At 44.5% G+C, this 19,622-nt stretch overlaps 1 protein-coding gene across 35 annotated transcripts in view; it reads right to left on the minus strand.

The window, feature by feature from the left end:
- Window positions 1-19,622, minus strand: part of RBFOX1 (RNA binding fox-1 homolog 1) — a 1,500,640-nt gene that overhangs the window by 123,159 nt on the left and 1,357,859 nt on the right. For 34 of the 35 annotated variants that reach the window (XM_081170175.1, XM_081170147.1, XM_081170150.1 and 31 more), the window contains one exon: window positions 1,255-1,398. In XM_081170175.1, the coding sequence (XP_081026301.1) occupies window positions 1,255-1,398 (144 nt within the window). The remainder of the gene's footprint in view (window positions 1-1,254; window positions 1,399-19,622) is intronic. The other variant, XM_081170155.1, reaches the window with a different exon arrangement.

Consider the following 19,622-nt stretch of genomic DNA (forward strand, 5'->3'; position numbering starts at 1 on the left):
CACACTGCTCACATGAGGAATGTAGCTTCCCACCCAGGGGAAGGATTGCTCTCCTCTTGCAACGGCATGGGAGAGAGTTGTGTGACCCCCCAAAAGCTAAGCAACTCTGAGCTCCTGAGCTGCTCCCTAAAAAGCTCAACAACTTTGGCCTGCCCCCCCCCCAAGAAATTGGTGGTGCTGGGCACCCCAGCACAGCATATGCTAAAGACGGCCCTGTATCAACTATTCAAAATTAAGTCCTGTTGAATTCAATGGGGATTCTCCTAAGCAAGTGGGGATTCAGACTGCAGCCTTCATCTGTCATATTGCCCCTTAAACACAAACAGATCTGTTAGTCTTTGATGTGGTACATGACTTTTTGGCTGTGTACACACCAGATATTGAAAATGCAATCCCCCTCCTCCATGAATCCTGGGAACTGTAGTTTCTTAAGGGCATTTGGAGTTGCAGCTCTGTGGGGGATAAATTGAAGTTCCCAGGATTCTTTGGTGTATGTGTGTGTTAAATTTGCTTTTGGTGTATGTTGTGCACTCGACCTTTGTTGCTGTTTTCTTCTGAGGTGGTCTCGATGGATCCATGAAACCAACAGTGGAAGCTGCTTCAACTGTCTGAGGACAGATCCACACCATGAATTAAAGCACACTCAATGTGCATTTAAAGCACATAACTTCCCTCAAAGAATCCCAGCAGCTTATTCTTAGCAGAGAACCTGCAGGCAGATCCACACCAGACTTTTAAAGCAAAGCCAATGCACATTTAAAACATATGACCCCCTTATTATATGCCAACATCCTTAACAACCTACAGTTCCCAGGATTCTTGGGGGAGTCATATGTTTTAAATGTGAATGGTCTGTGCTTTACATGTCTGATATGGATCTGCCCACAGGTTCTTGGTTAAGAATAAGTGCTTGACACAGACCCTGCCCCATGGAGTGGGACCTAGACCCCCTTGACCCATTGAGAACATATAAGTAAGCTGCAGCTACTGAGATGTTCCTGAAGTTGCATCTGGCTCGAGCCCTATTTATAGGACTGGTGGTGCACATTCAAAACTTAGTAAGTGTGAGGTTACAATCTGAAGAGGACCTTTTTCTTCTTTTTAAATGCAAATGTAATCCAGTATTTTATTTATTTATTTAATTTCTTTATTAAATTTGTTTACCGCCCTTCATCCATATATCTCAGGGCGGTTCACAACTTTAAAATGCTAGATTTGAAAAACGCAAAATGTGTAATAATACAAAGTACTTACCCCAAACATTTGTCTGAGATCTGGATCCCGGAATCTGAAGGGTATATTTGAGACATGCAGCCGCTTCGGCTGTGATTTGTTTTCTGTGTTTTCAGAAGATTGTGTCTGTTGCTGTCCGTCGGTCTGTGCTGCATCGTCTGTCTGCTAAAAAAAATTCAAGCGGGGGGTGGGGATGGGATGGAACGCGGGAAGGGAGAGAAAAGAAAGTTAGCCAGGCTTCCAGCATTGTTTCGTTACACCAGACCTGTATTTCCTCTGGAAACTGGTGTTCATGAATGGATAAACAAGAAAGGGATGGGGAGACTGGTCAACTGAATAAATAACATCAGTTAGGAAGCTGTGTGTCTTCTTGCATATGGTCCTCCTGGTCCAGTGGGATGCGATGCTAATCCTACTCATGGTCGACCCATTTCAATCGATGGACATGGCTAACATAGGTCCATTCATTTCAGTGGGTCTGTTCTGAATAGAACTTACCCTCTGCTTTTGAACCCCTTCCTTTCAGGTGGTCTTTGACCACTCTGCCCCCAACACCATTCCTGAGGGTTCCCCAAGCATTAGTGTGAACACCTTAAACTCAATCCAGAAATGAACTGCCCATTCATTTCTGTGGATCCACAATGAGTAAAACTGACAAACCCCTCACTGACATCTTGTTGAGCCCCTTGACAGCCTCTCTGACAATTTAAATTAAATCATTTATTTGAAAAGGTTCGTGTACCTCTTAACAAAAGGCTCTAAACACTTTTACATAAAACAATATAAAAGATGCATTAAAAATTCAGATAAAATCAAATGTCACAAAACAAATGGGCATTAAATGTATCAAACTATAAATAAACGATTTGGTTATATAATGAATATACACGCTAAATGGGGCTCATCAACCTGGGAAGGAAGTCCATCTAGGAGAAGGAAAACTCTGTTCCTAAACCCCTGCTGCCTTGTGGGATATCCTGGAGAGAAGAAAAGGCTAAGGGCTAAGCCCTACACAGATCCAGAATGGTGTCCCTAAGATGGTTGGATGGTGCTTGTGCGCCTGCTTCCAGCAACTCCAGCAGCCAAGCTGGTGCCAAACATAGTGCTCTGATTTCCTTCGGCCCACATTGTGCTCTCTGGGCATCCCAGGACCTCCATACTTTTGCGCCCTGGGGAAGGTCACCAAGGGCGTAGGAGGGGGGCAATGGGACATAAAATCCACACAGAAACACATCATTGCTTGTTTCAACTCGCTTGTGGGAACAACTCAGAGGCCATGAAAAAAGGAAGGTTAACAACAGGAAGAATTAGAGGAACTATTGGAAATGACTGCGAAAAGTAGTAGAGATATGAGATGATCAGAACCCTCCGAACTTGAAGCTTGGGAAGTCCCATTAAAAAATTTATAATTTGGCAGAATATTTGGATTATTTGATATATATATATGTATAATTTGGAATATTTAATGTGATTGCATTGGATTGTTAAAATGGAAAAATTAATAAAAATGATTTTTTTAAATAAAAAAGAGGGGGGCAGTGGGGGCGGTCCGCCCCAGGTGTCACCAGTGAGGGGGTGACAAAAAGGAACACCGCGGGGGCTCACCCTGCTGCCCCTGTGCATGGTGGCTCACCCCCCCCCCACGCAGATCGCCCACCACTGACATTGCACGCCACGGATCTCTCAACTACCGCCATTGTGTTTCGTGGATCACATGCCCCCCCCGTGCAACTCACAGATCACCCCCCCCCCAGTGCATGGCATGGCTGCCGCTCTGGGCACCCATGCAGCTAGCTCTGCCATTGGAAATCACTTTGGTGCTGCTAACCCTGGGAGGCACACTCCATTGACTCTCGAAACAGACAGATGCCAACAACAGAATAAAATAACATGTTAAAATTGATTTTAAAATTGTGAATCCAGGCTGGCTTTCCTAAACCAAAAAAGTTTTAGCAAGCACTGAAAACAATACAGCAAAGGTGCCTGCCTAAATTTTAATTAGACAGGGAGCTCCGGAGGTGGGGTCCTGCCTTGACACCCAATTTCCGACCTTCAGCCCTTGGACCTCAAGAATCAGTGGCAGGGGAGCTGGTGGGAAGCTCAGAGTCAGAGTAAGAATGCCCATGTGATGGCCAGGGAGGAGAAAAGCTGGCAGTGAGGATATAAGAAGCCTCTGAGGTGCTCCTGGGCTTTATCTGAAATAAGAAATCCCATCTCCCTCTAGATTCCTCTTGTTCATTTCTTTACTCCTGTTCCATTTCCACCACTAGGTGGTGCTGGTCATGGATGCAAATCTATGACACACGACAACACATTTCCAGTAAGTGTGTGTTCAAATTAGTTTGATCTGACGTACAAACTCCGAGCACATTTCCATGTCAGGACTGGAATAGGGGGAAAACAAACAGAAATAAATGAGTGAATAGTACCTTAGCCTGCCTGGGAAAGAGTCACATTCACAATCCATAATATACATGCATATTACTTTCATTTTGTAGCCTGATAGCAAGTTTTAGAGGCCTTCTGCTTCAACAACATGAAAGCAATTAATTTCATTATGTCATCTGAAAATTAAAATTAATCATCTTTTGCAAACCAAAATGTTAAGAATGCTCTGGGCTGTTTTTCTTTTCTGTTTAGAAATTTCAAGACAATATGGGATACCTAATTAATCATACTGTAGAGATATATATGTGTATACTTTTTTGCATAAGAACCTTTATGAACTTAATTTTCTGGCACAAAACCAAACAAATAAACAGTGAAAGCATGGAATAAACACATGCATTTTCTAAAACACAGGAAGATTTTCCTTGACCTCCTCCCCCTCCCCACTGCCATCTCATTCGGCAGTGCATTTTTCAAAGACTGCTGAAGATTTGGGGAGCCATTTCTGGTATCTCCCCTTGCTGTATACAAGTTACTACCAATATACACATCATCATCACCATCATCATCTCTATTCAAAATTTCATTCTCATAAATTGTGCAAGGTTGGTACCATTAGGGGAAGGACCATGACTCAGTATTGGAGCATCTCAGCCTTGGTTCCCCAGATGTTGTTGGACTACAACTCCCATCATTCCTAGCCAGAACAGCCAGTGTTCAAGGATGATGGGAACTGCAGTCCCACAACATCTCGGGAACCAAGGTTAGGAAAGGCTGGTCTAGAGATTTTGGGTGCATGTCAATTCTGCACGTGTTTCTTCATAAATCATCACTTTTCTACAAAAAATCTGTGATTCATTTGTTCATTTAAAAATGTGTGTGAGAATGTATATTTTAAAAATGTATCTTTATCTCATTGCATGCAGTTGTAAACATATTCTATTCCAAAATTTTCAAACACATTTTGGTCTGGGAGTTTCCCCACAGCAATACAGTAGTGTGAAATTCAAAAGATCATTATATTCTGATTGATGTATTGGTCTAGAAGGTGCAAATTAGGATCAGTTCAATAAAAAATGCAAAAAAATCGAATTCTTCTCCATTTCTAATTCTACCTAAGCATCTTTGAAAAGGGACCTCCTGGCAATTCTGGGTACCCTGGAAAAGGCAGCAGTCACCACCACCACTGAAGTTCCATTACAAAAAAGAAGACTGAGAATATCAGGTATAAAACTGGTCTAACAAGGCTAACAAAGCACATAACTCCTTTGAGAATTTTCACTCATCTTCCTGAAATTCATTTTTGGCTTTCCTCGTAATTTGTGAGAGGTTTGCCTGTGGAAGGACTTTCAAACTCGCTTTGACTGTGATTTTCAGTGACATTTCAATAAGTGACTGTACCCTCCAATTTCTCAAATGCATTCTTCCCTCTCAAAAGAAACTTAAATTCTTCAACCCCTTTCTCAGGGCACTTTAGAATTTCTTTATAATTTTAGGGGTGCGTGAAGCTGAGCTTACCTGATCACTGTGAGGTGGCTGTGAGTAGCGTGCGAGTTTCTTTTCCCATTCAAATGTTTGCCCAGCACTCTACAGCCTTCCTGACTGCCTGATCTGAAAAGGCCCCATGGGACGACTTATCTCAGGATTAGGGCTGGGTGATGTTGGGTTTTCAACACTGCGGTGTATCACCAGCCAAACATCGTGGTTTGGTGATATACCATGATGTTGAAAAAAACTGCATTTGCCCCAGCCGGTGAGATGCCAGGTAAAACTGCGACAGCTCTCATCGTGAGAGCTGAGGTGCTTTCACCCCAGTGCCTCGCGGTCTGTGGCAAATACAGCTGGCCCCAGCTTGCTCTCAGCCGGGGGGCGGAAAGGCTCCTGCCCCCAGCGAAGCCAGCCTCAAGTCCCCTGCCACTCGTGCTGGAGCAGGAGGACCTTGGGGCTCCTTGGCCAAGCTCCCTCTGCCTTTGCTGGCATGTGGGGCAAGCGAGCTACCTTGCCCACTAGCCCCCCATTCCCCGAAGACAGACCAAGCAGCAGTAGCCAAGTGCACAGAACCTGTCAAACTCTGCATTTGACAGCATTCGCCTTTGCCCAGGCGGGTGAGCTGCCTCTTTCCTCCAGTGAAGGGGTTGTTCATCCCAGGAAGAAGAAGAAGAATTTGCATTTGATATCCTGCTTTATCACTACCCGAAGGTGTCTCAAAGTGGCTAACAATCTCCTTTCCCCTCCTCCCCCACAACAAACACTCTGTGAGGTGAGTGGGGCTGAGAGACTTCAGAGAAGTGTGACTAGCCCAAGGTCACTGCATGTGGAGGAGCGGGGAAGCGAACCCAGTTCACCAGATTACGAGTCTACTGCTCTTAACCACTACACCACACTGGCTCTCCCACCCTCCCAGGCAAAGTCTGCAAGGCACAAGGTACAAAGTCACCCTATCTGTGCCTGGTGGAGAGGGGCTACTGGAGGCTGCTGGTGAGCACTGGGCCCGTCAGCAGCATCAAAGATCCCCTACACCACCTGGTTGCCTTCAACTGGAGGATGGGATCTGTCTTTCTGCGAGGAAAGGCACAGTGCACCTTCCTGGAGAAGGCAGCCAGGCAAGGGTGGGGATCTCAGCTGGGAAGGGCAGGCTTTCTGCTACTCAGCTGAGCAGCCCCAATCCTGTTCCTACTTGCATGCAAGCAGGAGCGGAGTCAAGGCTCTCTCAGCTGGGGAGGGGGGAGCACTTTAACGGAGCCCCCATCCTGCTGCAGGATCATGTGAGTCGGTGGTGGGCCGTGGCTCCATAAAACTGCTTGGCTGAGGTGAGGGCAGCAGCTCGCTCCTCAGCCAAGCAGTTTAAAGAAGCAGAGGAAGAAACAAGCTGTATTGGCACCTCTCCAGTTTAGCTTGATTCTCCCTCTGCCGGGGCAGAGTATGATGGTGGCTTCACCAGTGGTATATCACTGGTGAAACCTCCACCACTTAGAGTCCCTCAGCCTCCAGCTCCCAGCTAGTTTGTTTCTCCCTCAGTGCTCTGGGCACCGGAGGCTCGAGAGGTGATGGTTTCACCAGCGATATACCGCTGAGTGAAGCTGGCCAGATCAATGTCTGCCCCTACACACTGGTCCTGTGATATATCGCCCAGGCCTACTCATGATGTCCTCCCCTTAAGAGTAAGTACAAGTATGGGAAACTGGGGAGGCTGCAGAGTGCTGAGAAATGCCAGTTGCGCTAAGCACAATCTAACCAAGCCGGCATTATAAAGGCTGCAATTATATGCATACTTTACTCAGAAATAAGCCCCATTCAACACAGTGATGTATACTTCCAAGAAAACACACATAAGCTACAGAGGTTGTTGTAATTCCAAAACCTCGCTATTAACCCAAACATGCCAAAGCCACAAACCCAACAAACTAGAAAATGCTTCCTAGAAGCCAGAACAGACAAAGAACATAGTCAAAGGTCCATGTAGCCCACCATTTTCTTCTCAGAACCAGAAGCTCCAGCAGGAAGCCTCCAAGCACACCAAAATGTGTACAAATTTTCATGCAGACATTTAAGTGAATTTAAGTGGATTTCAGATGAGGATTGGGCAAATGTGTCAATTTCATTTTATATCTGTTCTCGTAAAAAATCATCAGAATTTTAGTGCCCATTTCTCATAATATACATGTTTTTATGCAAAATCTTGCCCAATACAAATATTTTTGCAAAGCAATTTTCCCCGAATGCAATGCCTTTTTGTATGTTACCTTCACTAAAATATGCATTTATATGTACACTTTGCAGCAGTAAATGCATTTTTTGTTCACATTACTTGACTGGAGAATTGCAATGCGAAATTAGGAGACCTGCAAATCTGGAAGGATGTTTCTGTTTTAGTTCACATATTGTTTTGGGAAGTACAAAATAGGTAAGTTCACCCTTAGATGTGAACCAAACATTCTCCTCCATCTCTACTCAAGATTGGAAAAATGAAAAACAGAGAGAAACAAAAATGGACAGATTTGCTGTTCCTGATGCAAATAGAGAAAATTCCGGTACAGAAGGAGCACAGGTTCTTTGAAAGGTGCAATGTTGCAGTTAGGACAGCAAAAAAAAGGCCATTTGTATCCCTTTCAACAGATTGTGCCGCTGACGCTGATCATACCTGCTGTGATTTATCAGGCTGAATATTTTGTGGCCCAACACTCCGACGGGCAAAGAATTCTTCCATGCAACTTGAAACAATCGAATGGAACATAACTTACTTGGAACTTTTTAGGAGAGGAGAGAAAGAAAAAGAGAGAGAAACAACGCAAGCCCTGCTCTATAAATCTGCACTATATACATCAGCTATAATGTCCAACTACTTTCTAGCTTGGAGATTTGAGACATCATTTGTCATCTCTATGGAAAAGGTCATTTCCACCCATTTATTGCATGACTTTTCACTGGCTCCACTGAGATTGTATTTTTAATTTAAAAGGCCTGATAAACAATTACATATTTTACTCCAGTTATTGATGACCAGCTGCCCAGTTTGGGAGGGGGGGTGTATCTCTGCATTGTGAATAGCAAGAGCCAACCAACGAAACAGAAGCCACAGAGGCTGTTCTCGAAGCCACCATTAGCATCCACAAGCACCATGCACCAAGCATTGAAGAATACCCAGCCTGAAAATTTCGGTAACATCCCCCCTCCCCCACATTTCCAATTGTTGAAACTAAACTGCTTCTTTGAAGACTGTTGAATGCATTTTGCAACTACTTTAATCTGGGACTCTGGGGCTCATTTTTTCCATAATCATTTCTAACTCAATCAATAAGGCAGAGCTATACAAGTTTAATCTTGGTAAAATTTGATTTAGGTATTGACAAATGCACAGAGAAAACTATATGCAGGGCATGCATACATCTTCACAATGGAATGTGTCTTCGTATGTCAAATTTAATTTATCATTCTTTAGCCAATTTACATTCCTCACCATGGCACCAGCCCCAGGTTTTAGTGGAGTTGCTTTCCTACCAAGCATCAGTCTCCGGTGGGGGCAATACTTTTATTTTTTTTGCTCCCCTGGGTCTGATTTTGCTTTGTTGAGAATATGACTACAGTCCTGTATATAGGAAACTAAGGTAAAGGGATGCCTGACCATTAGGTCCAGTCGTGACCGACTCTGGGGTTGCGGCACTCATCTCACTTTATTGGCCGAGGGAGCTGGCGTACAGATTCCGGGTCACAAGGCCAGCATGACTAAACCGCTTCTGGAGAACCAGAGCAGCGCACGGAAACGCCATTTACCTTCCCGCCGGAGCGGTACCTATTTATCTACTTGCACTTTGACGTGCTTTCGAACTGCTAGGTTGGCAGGAGCAGGGACCGAGCAATGGGAGCTCACCCGTCACGGGGATTCGAACCGCTGACCTTCTGATTGGCAAGTCCTAGACTCTGTGGTTTAACCCACAGCGCCACCCGTGTCCCCATATGGGAAACTAGGAAGCTGCTTTATACTGGATCAGACTCTTGTTCCATCTAGCTCAGTATTGTTTACATTGACTGGCAGGAGCTCTCCAGCATATCAGGTAAGGAGTTTCTTCCAGCCCTACCTGGAGATGCTGGGGATGCTATACTCACTGAGCTATGGGCCCCTTCCTTGTATGCAGAGACAGTAGCCTTTCCCAGCTGAGTCGTCTCCATCCGCTTTCAACTTCAACTCTCTTAAACCCCAGCCAGCACCATGATGTAATGTTGTTCCAAGAGCCATTGTATGAGAAAGCATGCATCCCTTGCTTCCAGCTTCACAGTAAGCCTAGTTTGCATTTACATCTGAACTGAGAAAAGGCACTCACTCAGATTGAAGCTCCAGAATCTCCAGGCAGAGCTGGGGAAAGCTGGATGCCCCAGTTGATCTGACTCAGTACATGGCAGCTTCCAATGTCACAAAGCAGCCAGTATCAATATTAACCCAAAGGGGGTTCAGAATGGAAATGATGGAGGGATTTTTAAAATTAGGATTATTGCTTCAGTTCCATTTTCATCTGTGGTTCATAAATTGTTTTTAAACAATCAGCAGAGCACCCATTGATAACAGCCATCCTGTGAAATGTCCCTCCATTCTCTTGTAATTAACATGGCAAGCTGTAATATTTTAATGTAATTAACCATGAATGGGTGTTGCTTAGTGGCAAGCAAACCTAACTTCTCCCCAAGCTTCCTACATTTAAAGTTTAGATCTGGGAAGCTTGTGCAGGAAAGCAGGCTAAGTACAATCACTTGCAATGCAGGAATCTTTTGCCCATTGTGGGACTCAAACCCACAACCCTAAGATTACGAGTCTCATGCTCTACCAACTGAGCTATCCCAGCTGACTTACACCACCTGCTATGCCAGGATCCTGATCTTGCCTCATTTTCAGTGGTGCTACTCTAAATTGAAAAACACACACACACTGAGTTTGCAATTTATTATTATTATTTAGTACCCTGCATGCATTCTGTATAGCTTCTTGGGCTACTTAGAAAGCATGTGGCTGTGTTTGTGTGTCTCTGTGTGTATGTATATATAATTTGTCCTGAACCTTTCTCAATTGCTTTTTTATCAGGCTTACAAATCAAATCAAATAGGTATATTGCAAAAACCTGGGCGATATTATTTTTTTCCCCTCTGCCCTGCGCTTATAGCACAATGTATTGAGTTACGCTTTTCTGTGAACTGCCACCACTATTCTCCCTGGATTGAAAGAGAATGGCTGTGGGGGCTGTAAATTCACTCGGCTTTCCGGCATTACTGCTTAAATCAAGAGGCCTATTCAAAGAGAGAGCAAGTGTTCATTACACAAATCAATTTGGTCAAAAGAACAGCACGGTGGGTACTCAACCGTTGCTCACATAATATTGTCAACTTAATCAAATAATGCCTGCAAGACGTCCACAAAAGGCTTTCTTTTTAACCCCCCCCCAATAAATAACTTGATTGATTCAACAGGAAAATGAAATGAAATGGTGGGGTGTTGTCTCCCCCAACCCACCAAAAAAGAAAGAAATGTGAATAAGTATTATGCACTTCCTGGCTAAGCATGTGTAAACTGGTGTAGAAGGTGATTGATAAAAGTAATAAAACTAAAAATATCTGTTGCTTGAAAAAACAAGTATATTCAGCAAATTACATACAAAAGCATGCATAGTAGAAGTGTGCCCTAAAATGCTGGTGGTTTTTTATGATTACATTTTTAAAAATTGCAAACTGATGCAAAATTGTGGTTTATCTGCACGCATAAAATAAATAATGGCCTCGCAACCCCTCTAATCTGGAGGAATAATTAGCTCAATTACATTTTTTTGCATTGCCACATTTTAAAAAGGAGAATGTAAATTGCGCTGGGGGTAAAGTCTTTGTTACTAGTCGAAGTCATGATTCCTTGGAACACAGAAAACGATGATACAAGAGTCATCTCAAGATAGCAAGACAAGGAGACAGTTCTTGAAGGTGGGCAAAGCAAATATGATTACTGATATGTCTAGATGAAGGTGTGGGGATCACTCTACTATTAAAAAAATGATTTGTAAACAACAACGAACAGATGCTGGGGCTAAAAAAATAAGAGTCTGACCCCCAAACAGTGTTCCCTAGCCATGATGGTACCCAATCCCCTTTATCCTCTAAAGCAGGGGTGGGATACCTGTGGCCCTCTAGATGTTGCTGGACTAAAGCCTCCATCATCTCTGACTATTGGCCATGCCAGCTGAGGTTGGTGGGAGTTGGAGTCCAACAATACCTGGAAAGGCATAGATTCCCCATGCCTCCCTTACAGGAATATTGCAACAAGGACTAAGGCTCCTGGATGCTACAGCCTTTAGCAGAGAGGTTGGTGGGGCACTGCCACTCACCTGTCATGGACTGGTTGCAGACAGAGGAATGGTGGGAGGAATCATCTGGGAAACCACCAATGGAAGAAGGCTCAGAGCCCAGGGAGTGGTGGTGGGATGACGATGAGTGATCAGAGGGAGAGGAGATGTTGGAAGCTGAAGGGGTAGCAGGACTTAATGAGCTGGGGGTGTCAAAGGCAGAGAGAAGCACAGAATCAGAGGCTGAAGCTGAAGCAGGAGGGTGGGAGGAAGGAACAAGGAGAGGCATGAAAATGGTGGAGGAGAGATTGGCTGTATAGACACAGTCTTCAATTGCTTGAGAAAAGCCCTGGAGAGGATGAGACATGGACAGCTGTGGGGAGTCAGGAACCTTTAGTCTCAGCAACTGATTTCATGGAGGAAGATCAACCAGGAATGAGCCCAGTCTGCAAAGTTCATGTTTTTGCTAATACAGTGGTACATCGGATTAAATACTGTACTTAATTCATTCCGGAGGTCCATTCTTAACATGAAACTGTTCTTAACCTGAAGCACCACTTTAGCTAATGGGGCCTCCTGCTGCTGCTGCACCACCGGAGCACGATTTCCGTTTTTATCCTGAAGCAAAGTTCTTAACCTGAAGCACTATTTCTGGGTTAGCAGAGTCTGTAACCTGAAGCGTATGTAACCCGAAGCATATGTAACCCGAGGTACCACTGTAAAGAGTTAGTTCTAACTTTAGACTGTGTGACTGCTGACCGCCATGCTCACCCAACCTCTGACTGGGCATGTTGCTGCTTACTAGAAGGTAATGGGGAAGGGGTGAAGTGGCAGGGAGGTCAGCGCAATACAAAAGCTCTGAGAGCCAATCCAGCACTCTAGGAATCTAGCACCACCAAAGCTCCCTGCTGCCTCACTCTTTGCCTCCTGATAAGCAGCAACATGATAGAACAGAGGTCAGGTGAGTGGCAGCACCCCACCAAGATGTCTGTTACTAGATGCAGAATATGCTGACAACGTTGGGGAGAGGGCCACAGAAGGAGAAAAGGCCCCTCATTCCTGGCATATAGCAATTAGTCTATGGCCATAGGCTCAATCTGCTAGAGACTCATTCCACAGCCCAATTTCCCCCCCTCTTTTTTACATACAAGGGAGTGGATTCGGCCAATCCATTCATCGGCAATAGTGCAGTTGCATTGCACCAAATGCACATTTTTCTTAAGCGAATGCAACTTTATGTGACAGGCTGTAGCTCCATTCCAGATCTGTTCAAGCCTTTATTTCTGCCTGTCTCTTCCTGACCACCTCCCTCCGCCTTCCCCCTTCTGGTTTATTCTGTCCCTGCCTGCCACCCTCCTCCTCCTCCCTTCCACTAGTCAGTTGTATGTTGAGGAGTGGGGGGCGCCTCTTGTGGCCACTCTTGCCAGCCAAAGGAAAGGTAATTTTGGCTATAAGCAATTTTCACATTTATGCACGACCCTCAGAACCAAACCCCTATGTGTGATGCAACTTGACGGTATCTGAATTTTAAAAGCCAATTCTCTAGCTCATAAGTCGTCTGTACAAAAAGACATGGTAAAAATGAATGTTGATCTTCTTTTAGTTCCCAGCAACAAAGGAGAAAACCACCACCTTTTTGCCAGTCTAATCAAGCCTTAATTTCCATGTCCAGTAACTGGCAAAAAGCTACATGTTTCTCCAGTACTGCGTGGAAGCCCATTGCAAAAAATCCAATTTCATTTGCAACATCTCCATTTTAAATTTGTATAGTTTCATACCGATGACTCTTGGGAGTGGAGGGAGCCACAGAAAGATAAAATAATTTCATTTTGTCTTCAAAAATATATTTTTTTCCAAATTATGTGACAAATTGCAAATTCTCCCCCCACTCCCCCTGCAATCAAAATAATATAAATATAATGGGGCAAATGCAAGCTCAAGAAACAGATCTAACTGGTCAATTGCCAAATCCCCCAAGAGATGGTATTGATGTCTATGTTGTGGATGATGATTTGGTGAATTCAAATTCAAACAGGGTAAGTATACCCCCCTGCTCCTTTTGTTTCCAGTGCTTGTTTGGACTTCAAGTGAGCGCCTTTTTCATTCTCTATTTATGGCCGGGCAGTAGGGCTGATGCGAGAGGCCAATCTAAAAAATTGTGCCGTGTGTTTACCTTCGGCAAATTGGAATGGACTGGAATGTCTAGCATTTCCCCCTGTGAACAAGACTAATGTCACACACATAAAACTCCTTCCTGTAGGAGCCGTGTTTATACAGACTACCGCTGAGTCAACTTGCGAATGCAGCTGCACCATGCTGAGAAAGAATGGCTGATTGCTACATTGGATGTTGTAAGGAAATAAAAAAAAATGACAACATGATGAAATGATTTCTTTGCTTGACCCATCGGAGGCTCACCACCTTTTGCTGAAACCCTGCTGGACCTCTTTCTATTTGCTCAGATTCATGCCTGAGCAGAAGGCCTTTTTCTATCTTCCTTGTGCCAGCCACACGCAGCAGCCGGGCCCGCTGAAAATTCATGATAGACACGAGCTGATCTCTTTCAGAGATGTGTGAAATCTGCCAATTATTTCCAATAAATATATTTTAAAAATCTGCCTTACCAAAAAGCACATTTCCACACAAGCAGAAGTGTCATTTTCACAAGGGTAAGGTTTTCTAAATGTCTAATTTCTTTGGTGTTTTTGCTTCCAAGTAATCATATTTGCTTCACTGGCATACACACACACACACACACACACACACACACACACACACACACTGTATATTGGAACATTAGAAAATCCCATCTGGATCAAGCCAAAGATCCATGTAGTCCAGCATCCTGTTCTCACGATGGCCAATCAGATGTCCAGATGTGAAGCCTGAAAGCAGAATCTGAGCACGACAGCACTCTCCCTTCCTGTGATTCCCAGAAGTCTATAGTCTTCATGACTTGTGGCTCTCATTAGCCTTCCACTCTGCGAATCTGTCAAATAGCCATCCAAGTTGGTGGCCATTGCTACATCTTTTGGGAACAAATTCTATAGTTTAGTTTTTGGATCATTTAAGTATTTCTCGTCACTGACCCTCATTCAAATTTCTGTCTGGTTTCCATATAATAATGTGATGAAAATGACTATTTTGATCTATTTGTTACTCCCAGCCAAAAACAAAAAACAAAAAAGTGACTTACAAAATATTAAGAGCCAGGGGAACCTTAATGGCATCTGGGGTGTCATGGGTTCTGTTCCTGGTAAACTGCATTTTTCAAGGGTATGCAGAGATTTGGGGCAAAGGCTGGCTTGGTTTTGTGAAGACAGCATATATAGGCACCCTCCCACCTTTAAGTGTGATCGACTTGTGCATGACCGTGTATATGCACAATGCCATGAATATTTAAAGAATTCAGTTCAAACCCAGAAATGGCAGGAGAGAGCTGGAGAGCCCTTGTGGTCCACAATAAGACCCTTCCCTGGAGCCTGAAGAGGATGTCAGAGAGGGCAGAGTAAGCCCTGAAGAGACCAGAGGTGCAGTGGGATTTTGTTTACATCGCTCAGCGTCCCCACCTAACAGCTGACATGCGGGGTAGTGCAGCAGCCGCTTTTACACATATCCTCTAGCCTCCTGTTGGCCCCAGAGCTCATTTCTAGTTGCAGATATTTTTGAGGTTTACTACAGTCAAGCAGTGTATGAAGCTTATGAAATGTATAAATAAATGACATCTGCTTTTCAAAAATGTGTATTAGGCAAAGCTGAATATAAGCATTTCGAAACATTTGTTGATGAATTTTCACGGCAACTTTTAAAAAGATAACTTAAGATCAAACTTAAGGTAAAAAAGAAGAGAAACTGAAATTGACCAATTCACCTATCCATACCTGAGTTTGAAGTCCAGACACATCTGGATGGTCACAGCTTCCTCATAGACCAAACAACAACAACAACGAACCCAAGCCAATTTCCTCACCCATAAATGCCAGTTTGTAAACTACCTCTTTGGTGTCTGGCTGAGTACTGGAGAAAGGAAGGATGCTGAGTTGCATAGGCCATTAAGTCCAGCCTCACTAATAATCCACAAAAGTTATTAACCCAGAAACTAACTTGCTTGTCCACACACACCTATTTAAGTCATTGAAGCACAATGATGGCTTAGGAAAAAGAGATTAAACTCCCTTCCAATTTGCAAAAACCTTTCTTGCTCACCACAGGTGACCAGACACAGGGCTGTTTACAAGCCTGCATTTGTCTGACCCAGCATGGCTATTCTTGTGTTCTTAACACTGCAGCAGTAATTGTCCAGACCTATTTCAAGGCAGAGAGGTTTTACACGGGCTGTGTGCAGTGCACCATGCTCTGAACTCGTTCCCCAGTTTTCATAGCCGCCCTGTGGAAAATATCTTGGTTTTGCTTTGCTGACTTCCCTCTTCTTCCAGCCAGCTGCCACAAAAAAACTGCATTCTCAAATGAGATGCAGCATTTTGAATAGAGAAGAAGGGGTAGCAGCAGAGCTGCAGGCACCGGTCACTTGATGATTCCCATCCTTATTATTAAAAAGAAAGAAAAATCACTAGATTGCAGGGCTGCATTCGGGGAGGGGCCTCTGAAGTCTTCAGGAGCCTCCTCTTTCTTTATGCAGAACCAGGAACAGAAAACTTGCAAATCAAGAACTGTTCCTTGCTAAGAAAATAAGAAGAGCCTGCTAGATCAGGCCAAAGGCCCATCTAGTTCAGCATGCTGTTCTCACAGTAGCAGGCCATATGCCTGTGGGGAACCTGCAAGCAGGACCTGAGCACAAAAGCAATCTCCCCTCCTGCATTTTCCAGCAACTAGTATTCAGAAGCATTACTGCCTCCAACATGGAGGCAGAGCATAGCCTGATTGCCATTGTTCAGTCTTGATCCTTTGCTGGCTTTAAAGGCAGCACAGATGGATGGAAGGAGCTGCTTCACATGGAATCAGCATCCAGGTCTTTGGAGTTTGCACCTTATAGGCAGAACTGCATTGTGGGCAGAACAGCTACAGATATTTCTAGATGTGACTGATTATCTGGATCTGTGCCAGTCTCGGTTCAGGCCAGGGTTTTGGGCTAAATCAGACTTGGCTGCCCTGATGGGTGGTCTTTGTAGAGAGCAGGTCAGCAACCCTGCTCCTTCTGCTCAATCTCACAACAGCTTGGAATCCTTCTGCAGGGATGGATATTGGTGGCACTCTGCTGCAGTGACTCAGTTCGTACCTGCCAAGTCGTATCAAGTGAGTACCATTGGAAGAATGTTCTTTAGCCCCCTGGTGTTTACATTATGGGCTGCCACATGACACTATTTTGTACCCAATTCTCTGCAACATCTATATGATGAGTTTTCAAGGAAGGTGTCATCAGTACACTGATGATACCCAACTCCACTTCTGTATTACATTCCATGTTTGCACAAACAGGACAGGTGACGCTTCTCACTTCTCATTAGAAATTGTGGTTGGCTTGTGGGTTTTCTCCGCCTTCTGTCATGCTCCTCATGTATTTTGATTTAACTATGAGAAGTTAATTACGGAATTGGCAACCTCTTGTTTCCCACTAGGTGGCAAACCTGGCCTCTCACTCTGCTTTTGGCCTGGACAGAATTGCTCCTGGACCCGTTTTGCTTTGGAAGCAGTGCTGGCTGCCCCAACATCAAGAATTAACCACCATTTCTCCCCTTACTCATCATATGCTCCTGCCTTTAAGGGCTCTTTCAAAATTCTCCTAACCTGAACTTCCCCAAAGAGTTTGCAGTTCCAAATGACCTCACTCAATATAGGGATGTGTTCTGTGTTCCATAGATCAGTAGTTGAGCACATGTCTGCAGAAGGCCCAGGTAGATAACAGAGACCCCTGTCGGAAACCCTGGAGAGCTGCTGGCAGCATGAGCAATAATGAGCTAGACAAGTCAATATTCTGACTCAATATAAGGCAACTTCTTATCTAGCTTTGCATGCAGAAGGTCCAAGGTTCAACCCCTGTTACCTCCCAGAAGGGGCAAGAGACACCCCTGTCTGAAACCCCAGAGATCCACTGCCAGTCTGTGTTGACAATATTGAGCTAGGTGTATCAATGGACAAGCTCCATGGTAGAGCAGTGCTTTGCATAGGGAAGGTTCAACCCACACAATCTTGAGAGAGGCCCAGGAAAGACACTGTCAGAAACACTGCTGGCCAGAGTGGACAATACTGAGCTACATGGCTCAGTGGTCTGACTTGATAGAAGCCAGTTTTCTATAATTCCTGGAAGGAAATAAATTCTAATTGAACCACTGCAAATGGTATCCAGCCTCTCCTTGAGATGCTTCCTATCGCTATCTCATTATAGGTACTGTAAATATATTTGGTCATATTGGACACTTATGAACCAGCAAATCCTCAAACATCCCAAAGAGTCATAAAAGTTTAAGAAACAACTGAGGCTGGTGGCGGCTGCAGAACACTGCGGAAGGAACAGAATGTGCTTCCCAGAAGTTTTAGTGTCAAAGACTTCAAAATAAAAAGAAACAAACACAAAGCCATTTACAACATAATTGCCCTGCTGTGAGTTCTGCCTTTGCTGATTTGGATCATCTGCTGATAGCTAATTGGTTTGTGCACATAAAGATGAAATGGCAAGGTCATACCCGTTTGACCTTCTAGCAGCTGAAGCATTCAGTACAGCGGAAACAACAGTAAAGAGGCAACTAGGCAGTGGCTTCCAGCAGAGGAGAAGATAGGGGTTAGGAAGATAAAGTAGGTAAACAGCCTGATTCCACTTTGCAGTATGCCAGGAAAATAACTGGGAGGTTCAGGGGGGCATGGGCCTTTGCATCAAGGCAGAGGGTGGCCATCCCCAAACTTGGTTGGACTCCATAGACTCAACTAGGGATGCAAGTTCATCACATGCAGTGCTGTTTCTGTTCTACTTCAGACAAAAACTGCCTTATTTGACTCTTTGTCTGCTATGGTAGACACTAACACGGCATTATTCCACACCATTCATCCCAGTGCAAAGGAAGGTAAAGGTAAAGGGACCCCAGTCGCTCTATAGGCCAAGACAGCTTCCGGGTCATGTGGCCAGCATGACTAAGCCGCTTCTGGCGAACCAGAGCAGTGCACAGAAATGCTGTTTACCTTTCTGCCAGAACAGTACCTATTTATCTACTTGCATTCTGACGTGCTTTCGAACTACTAGGTTGGCAGGAGCTGGGACCGAACAACAGGAGCTCACCCTGTTGTGGGGATTCAAACTGCCAACCTTCTGATCGGCAAGCCCAAGAGGCTCAGTGGTTTGGACCACAGCACCACCTGCGTCCCAGTGCAAAAGAAACACAATGCAAATGGGGGTGGGTGGGAGGGACATCATCAATTACATATCATTTGTGAACCAAAAACAACAATAACGCTGAATAATGATAGTATTCCCTGGATTGATTTCTGTTCTGGACATGGGACAAATAAGTGAACATCAACAATTTTCACTGTTGTTTCCATGGGAACTCTCTGATATCCCTGGCCTCAACCAATATGGCCAATGGGCCGATGGATGGAGATACTTTGAGCCAAGTGACACCTGTGGCCCAACAACATCTGAAAGGTCACTCTGAAGCCACGAAAGATGGGTAACACTCAAGTGTGACCCACAGTGCAGAACTTTCTCTAGGTTCTGTGTCCCCTTCAAGGGTCCTCAATCCCTTGTCCCTGTCCGCTAGTAGCAAGGCTATATGAGGAGAGTTGAGAAAGACCATGCCACACACCACACCATTGGTGGGGTGATATGACACATAGGTTACATTGGAATTGAAATAAGCCCATGTATTTCCCAAGCCTATACTTCCCAGCTTGATCAGGTGAGTCTACCCCACTGCTAGGTGTGGATATGCTTAGGCAAAAAGGTACAAGGAGTCCAGAGTGTGTGTCTATCATGTATATGTGTGGGAGACACCACAGGGAATTTCCCCTCTTGTGTCTTCCCTTATGAGTCAACACGGGGGTGGGGGGTCAAGGCTACACCCACAGTGGCAGAGAGATGGTGAAAGGACCCTGAGTGAGTGGGGGTCTCTTAGGGTGAGACTGAGAGGGGAAAGGAAAGCTTTCTGGTGAAAGCTAGGATCATCTGTCATTTACTATTGGTGGTTGGGATTAAGAACTACTGTTAGACAGAAGATTTGGTATTGGGGGTTTTCCGTG

Source organism: Podarcis bocagei (genome assembly GCF_964188305.1).
Source record: "Podarcis bocagei genome assembly, chromosome: 14".
NCBI classification, from domain to species: Eukaryota; Metazoa; Chordata; class Lepidosauria; order Squamata; family Lacertidae; genus Podarcis; species Podarcis bocagei.